This window comes from Salvelinus sp. IW2-2015, linkage group LG33 (genome assembly GCF_002910315.2).
Source record: "Salvelinus sp. IW2-2015 linkage group LG33, ASM291031v2, whole genome shotgun sequence".
Lineage (NCBI taxonomy): Eukaryota > Metazoa > Chordata > Actinopteri > Salmoniformes > Salmonidae > Salvelinus > Salvelinus sp. IW2-2015.
The window spans coordinates 25,014,695-25,021,895 of record NC_036872.1 but is presented as its reverse complement, the minus strand read 5'-3'; the positions used below and the strand labels follow the sequence as shown (position 1 = coordinate 25,021,895).

General features: G+C 44.6%; 1 protein-coding gene across 1 annotated transcript; it reads left to right on the top strand.

Annotated features, from left to right (window-relative positions):
- Positions 1–3,428: 3,428 nt before the first annotated feature.
- Positions 3,429–6,175, top strand: LOC111957549 (izumo sperm-egg fusion protein 1). Its single transcript, XM_070437088.1, has 8 exons — positions 3,429–3,696; positions 4,116–4,190; positions 4,282–4,365; positions 4,526–4,546; positions 4,865–4,948; positions 5,276–5,403; positions 5,538–5,688; positions 6,000–6,175. Exons 1-8 carry the CDS (start codon positions 3,429–3,431, stop codon positions 6,173–6,175), a joined length of 987 nt encoding a protein of 328 aa, XP_070293189.1.
- Positions 6,176–7,201: the final 1,026 nt, after the last annotated feature.

The following is a 7,201-nucleotide window of genomic DNA, read 5'->3' as shown; positions in this document are numbered from 1 at the left end:
TTCTTCCAGTCTTCTCTGCAAATCTTCTCAAGCTCTGTCAGATTGGATGGTGAGCGTTGTTGCACAGCTATTTTCAGGTCTCTCCAGAGATGTTCGATCGGGTTCAAGTCCGGGCTCTGGCTGGGCCACTCAAGGACATTCAGAGACTTGTCCCGAAGCCACTCCTGCATTTGGACTCCCAGGTGGCGTAGCGGTATAAGGCACTGCATCTCAGTGCAAGAGTCGTCACCACAGTCCCTGGTTCGAAACCAGGCTGAATCAAATCGTCCGGGTTTGGTAGGCCGTCATTGTAAATAAGAATTTGTTCTTTATTGACTTGCCTAGTTAAAGGTTAAATAAATACAATTAAAAAATTAAAATTGTCTTGGCTGTGTGCTTAGAGTCGTTGTCCTTGTAAGAAGGTGAACCTTCGCCCCAGTCTGAGGACCTGAAGCAGGTTTTCATCAAGGATCTCTCTGTACTTTGCTCTGTTCAGCTTTGCCTCGATCCTGACTAGTCTCCCAGTCCCTGTCGCTGAAAAACATCCCCACAGTATATACTGCCACCACCATGCTTCACCGTAGGGATGGTGCCAGGTTTTCTCCAAATTTGTTGCTTGGCATTCAGACCAAAGAGTTCAATCTTGGTTTCATCAGACAAGAGAATCTTGTTTCTCATGGTCTGAGAGTCCTTTAGGTGCCTTTTGGCAAACTCCAAGTGGGCTGTCACATGCCTTTTACTGAGGAGTGGCTTCCGTCTGGCCAGTCTACCATAAAGACCTAATTGGTGGAGTGTTGCAGAGATGGTTGTCCTTCTGGAACGTGCTCTCATCTCCACAGAGGACCTCTGGAGATCTGTCAGAGGGACCACCGGGTTCTTGGTCACCTCCCTGATAAAGGCCCTTTCCCCCCGATTGCTCAGTTTGGTATCCAGAATGGCGTCCAGTTCTAGGAATAGTCTTGATAGTTCCAAACTTCTTCCATTTAAGAACGATGGAGGCTGCCGCTGTGTTCTTGGGGACCTTCAATGCTGCAGAATTGTTTTGGTACCCTTCCCCAGATCTCTGCCTCGACACAATGCTGTGTCTGAGCTCTACGGACAATTCCTTCGAAGGAAGATGGTTTGGTTTTTGCTCTGACATGCACCGTCAACTGTGGGACCTTATATAGACAGGTGTGTGCCTTTCCAAATCATCTCCAATCAATTGAATTTACCACAGGTGGACTCCAATCGAGTTGTAGAAACATCTCAAGGGTGATCAATGGAAACAGGATGCACCTGAGCTCTGAATACTTATGTAAATAAGGTATTTCTGTTTATTATGTATAATAAATGTGCAAAAATTTCTAAAAACATGTTTTTGCTTTGTCTTTATGGGGTATTGTGTGTAGATTGCTGAGGATTTTTTGTTATTTAATCCATTTTAGAATATGGCTGTAATGTAACAAAATGTGGGGAAAGTCAAGGGGTCTGAATACTTTCCGATGGTATTTATCAATAGACCATCCTTAATATTATTTGCTATTGAATTAAATTGAAATAAAGTGTCTTGACATGTGAATAATAATTTGCAATGACTAATGTACATGCATGGAATATTGATTAGTTGGTGTTATCACTTGGTGACTTTCCTCTCATTATAATCCAGTCATTGTTTATTGTAAAGCCACGTATACATTCTGGTTTCCAAAAACATGGAGTCAGTTTATCTGTTATTATAGCAACACGTTATGTTTAAACTTAAATAGAATAGTTGAACGTAACTAATAGTAACTACAATAGTGAATCTAATACAAAATCAAACGATTCCTTTTCATTGTAATTGTTTATCAACTAATTAATGATTGCAATCAATCATTGTTTCATATACAGTATCTGCTGTTACCATGAACTGTTGACTAATTTCATTCTGGATAACAAAGTAGTTTTAGAACAGCTACATGGTTTTAATGTAAGGTGTTGTTACAAGGTTGTTATCTTAGGTTTGTGTCCCAAATGGCACCCTATTATTGCGCTACTTTAAATTTCTTATTTTACCCCCCTTTTTCTCCCCAAATTCTAACTTGTCTCATAGCTGCAACTCCCGAACAGCCTTGGGAGAGGCGTAGGTGGAGTCATGCGTTCTCGGAAACATGACCCACCTAACCGCGCTCCTTAACACACCCAGTTTAAGCCGGAAGCCGCCGCACCAATGTGTCGGAGGAAACACTGTTCAACTGGCGACCGGGGTCAGCATGCAGGAACCCGGCCTGACACTAGGAGTTGCTAGGGCACGATGAGCCAAGTAAAGCCCCTAACCCGGATGACGCTGGGCCAATTGTGCACCATCCTATGGGACTCCCGGCCACATCCGGTTGTGGCACAGCCCAGGAATGAACCTGGGTCTGTAGTAAAGCACTGAGATGCAGTGCCTTAGACCACTGAGCCACTTGGGAGGCCCAGTTCACTACTTTTGACCAGGGCCTATAGGTTTCTGGTCCAAAATAGTGCACTTTAGGGAATAGGGTGCTATTTGGGACGTAGCCTGGGTGTGTTACATAGGGTTCATTCTGTTACTTTATCCACGTCCAGTCATTCTGGTTTGTATGGTTTTGATTACAGATAGATATAGCCAGCCAATACAAATTAATGTCATTTACATGGTTTGTCTCCTGTCTATCATTGTTAGCCTATTATGTTATTAGTTGTTTTACTGTCATGCCCTGGCAATATATAGCTCAGTGTTGAAAACACCCTGATGAAGGCTTTAATACTGAAACACTTTGTCTGCATCCCAACTGGCACCCTATTCCCTGGTCTATATAGTGCACTGCTTTTGACCAGATTCCTATGGGCCCTGGTCAAAAGTATTTAACTGCATAGAGAATAGGGTGCCAATCATGAACACCTTTTATTGACCTTCCACGACTATACATTATCATGTCAGCTATGTTGTTATTAGACTAGTGGATTTGATTGAGCAGTTACAGGCCTTCACTGTTGCACATACCCAGCTTCCACCACTGAGTGTCAGCAGTGAGCCACAAATTTAACAAAGTATTCCCATTAGGTCCACATTGAACTATGCAAAGCAAGACAGTTGTGATGTCCCTGTAAAGTTACTGCAGGAACACAGTAGAATTATATTTCTATGAAGTGTTTGTGAGTGTTTCAAACTTTAGTGTTTGTGACTTCACAGTACTATGTGTTGCTTGCTGCCATAGAAATGGAATTCTTCATTCTAATTCTATAGTACTAGTTCTAATTCTACCACTTAAGTTGCTTTTGTTTAGTGAGCAGTTAGCAAGTTTATCTTCCCGTATTAGAAGGTTGTATATTGTTCCTGCCAAAATTGCCCAGTAGACATTAAAACAGCTGCCATGGAGTTATGCATTTGTAGAGCATCATAATGCTTTGGGGTTGAAATGGCTTAGGTCAATCTCTCTCCATCTCTGTCAGTAAAGTTAGCTATGGAAAAGGCAGTAAGGGCCCTGTCTTTCCCCCTGTCTGTCCGGCTCCTGTCTGTCCCCAGCCTTCTATGTCTCCTGTCCCTGCTGTGCTGTGTCCCTGCGGGGAGACCCTGTCTGCAGTGTGACCGCAGGGTCAGGCTCCTCCATGAAGACTACCTATTGGCTGCTGCCTCTGCCACCGTAGAGGACCAGATAGAACTGAAGAAGATTCTAGACTACGCCTACGTCACCTACACAACCACCAGCAACCAGTATAGCGGCGTTATTGGTAGGTGGTTGTTACTTACGATGCAAGCGCACTACCATCTGTGCCATAAAGGTCTAGACCTCTTAGTAGGCGTTACAGTGCACATTAATACGTGTGTGTGTTGTGGTGGTGTAACGGTGTGCGTGTGGTGTGTGTGTGTGTGTGTGTGTGTGGTGTGGTGTGTGTGTGTGTGTGTGGTGTGTGTGTGTGTGTGTGTGTGTGGTGTACGGTGTGTGGTGTCGTGTGTGTGTGTGGTGTACGGTGGGCTGTGGTGTGCGTGTGTGTGTGGTGTTGTGTGTGTGTGTGTGTGTGTGTGTGTGTGTGTGTGGTGTGTGTGTGTGGTGTGTTGTGTGTGTGTTGTGTGTGTGTGTGTGTGTGTGTGTGTGTGTGTGTGTGTGGGTGTGTGTCGTGAGGTGTGTGGTGTGTGTTGTGTGCCCCCAACCCGACCACCCTCTACAGGGCCAGTACAGAATACCAGAGTGAGTTTGACCGTTTCCAGGGCAGCCAACTCACAGGTGTGTGTGTGCCTGCGTGTGTGCATTTGTGCTTGCGTATTTGTGTGCGTGTGAAACTGACTACCGTCTGTCTGTCCTCTCCCTGTGTAAGGGCCTCTGACGTTTGAGGCCATTCAAATTCTGGAGAAAGGCAGGAGAATTCTAGAGAAACACCTGCAGACTTTTGTCCAGAAAGGTGAAGGGTTCAGCTGTAGCCTAGTGTTAATATCAACAATACCAACAGTAATACTAACAGTGCCACTGTAATATGTTTATGATTCTTTCTGTAATAACAGTGTATGGCAACACTTTACATAGAGTGGAATTTAACTAATGTCTTGTTTTCATTTTGTCAGGTCTCTGCCCAAACAAATGTGGTAAGCACATATGCAATTTAATTAATTTGTCTTTTAATCTGCCATTCCTTTCACCCCCTTCCATAGTGCCATCATTTCATCACTTTTACTTTGATTCCCATATCATTACCTCACCTATTGGCCTGTGATCACGGACACACACACACACGGACACACGGGCACCGCACACACACACGGGCACCGCACACACGGACACACGGACACACACACACACACACACACACACACACACACACACACACACACACCACATCCTCTTCCATTACAGTTATTACTTTATAGATCAGCAACAAATTGTGCTGTCTTTTTAAACTGCAGGGTTGCTGTATCAGAGAGTAATGAACTGCCTTTCATGTCAGTACAAGCTGCACACCTGCCCCTCTACCACTCAGGACTGCGGGGGTGAGTGTGTGTGCATGCATCCATGTGTGCGTCCATGCGTGGGTGAGCCTGTGTGTGTGTGTGTGTTTGTGTGTGTGTGTGTGTCTTTATGCAGCAGCACTGTCTACTCTTATTGAATGTCATAGATGACTTAATACTGACCTGTTCAAACTATTCTAATCTGAGGTTAAATCAATCCCTCTGTCTATCCCTCCCTTCCTCTAACCATTCTTCTCTCTTCCTCACTCCCTCCTCCTTCTCCTCCCTCTCATTTTCATTCTCTCCTCCTTCTCTCCCTCTACCCCGATCCCTCCCTCCCCCCTCCCCCTACTCCTCTCTCTCTGGTAGAGTATCCAGTGAAGGCAGCAGAGGGGGGACAGGCAGTGTTGGACTGTTTCCTCCCCTGGCATAGTCTAGTGGTGGGCCGGCCAGATTATCACTACACCTGGGCTCCAGGGACGCAAAGGACTGCAAATGTAAGACGTGAGGGTGCACACACACACACACACGCAGACAAACACACAGGAGCGTTCTGGCTTTGAACACATACATGTAATGTTATTCATTTTGTCTTTCATCCATCCCTTTCCCATTTTTCACTTCCCTCTAGCTGACAGAGGGAGATTTCAGAGTGCTGGTGGTTACTGAGGATTCCTCTGTGGTGCTGAACCAGCTGCATGTCGATGAGGAGGGCATGTACCGCTGCCTCCTAACGGATGGCAAAGGAACTGTCCTTTCACGCACACACTTCCTGCTCACTGGTATGCCAGTTTGAATACATGTAGCCCCTGGCCTACTTCAGAAATGCATCATCCCTTTCTCCCTCCCCTGAATGTTAAAGTGATAAGAGTTGTTAAAAGTTATATTCTTTGCTTTCACTTATCCAGCTGTGTTAGATTAGTGATTACTTCAAGAGGACAGATCAGTCTTTAACAAAGCCATTGATAGAGGCATAGACATTCAGGGGTTACACTTTTCCAGTAGAATAGGCATGAAATGGGATGGAAATAAAGACGTTTGGAAACAGAATAGGCCAGATCACCCTTCACCTCTCCCTCTCTTTTGTCCACAGTCACCCCGTCACCTGTCCCGACTCCCAGATCTCTCCTCACCCTGCCCTCCCTCCCTCCTAGTTATGATGCCTCCCCCATTTCTCACCCTCCCACTGACCTCCTGCTGGTCATCATCATCATGGTTACTGCCCTGAGTCTGACGGCCAGCCTAGGCCTTGCTATTGCTTTTGGGTGAGAGAGGGATGGAGGGTGAGAGTGGGGGACAGAGTGAATGATGGGTGAGGGAGAGGGGGGGAGAAAGACAGAGAAAGGYGAGGAGGAGAGAGTGACCGAATGAGTGATTGATTCAATTATGAATGATTGCTTAAATATTTGAGTGGGAGAGACAGAGAGGGGGAGAGAGATGATGGAGGAATGATGGAGGGACTAATTAGAAAAAATATGAATGGATGTTCAAAAGATGAATTGAGAAGTTTGGCCATGTGAAATTGGCGGAACCAGGACAGATCTTCTGTTGTAGCGGACAAGTCCAATCTCATTTCCCTTCCAAAATTCAAAATATTCCCTGTGTAGGAAATCGCACCGATATAATTGTTTCTCATTACCCTCATATCCCACAGCCTCCCAACAGATGTTACATTTTGAAGTATCTACTGTCAGTTGCCAGGAATAGTAGATACAGAATTACAATAAATAGGAAAGATACTACACATACAGCTGAGTGATAAGTAACAGAAATGTAAACTTTTTCCTTGAATAATCAAGGACACATTTCTGGTGTCAGAGTTGACGAGAAAATAGAATGACATCATGTCATAAAGACTGAACAATGTGTGTATGTCCTTCCACCAGATTGACGACTCTGAGACAACAGAGAGAAGAGGAGGAGAGGGAAGGAAAGGGGAGAGATGATGACAGAGGAACAAGAATGTGACTGATGTGGAATATGAGAAGGGATGGACAAGATTTTGAGTTAAAAAAACACAAAAGAGTTAAAAGAAAGGGTGTAAATGAATACTGATACTGTTAATAACTATCTTAGATAGTGTAGCACACACACACACATCATTTAATTTAATTCACTTGATTGACCTCAATAAGGTTTTCTGAACGGAGAGAAGATTATAGACACGTGGGATAGGATGAAAAGAGGGAGGATGAGAGGAGGGAGGGATGGAGGTAAAACTCCTAGATTACAGACTTTTTCAGATTAATATTCCCAAACGTTAACCTAATTCTAGATAATCCACTGTGGGAGCAG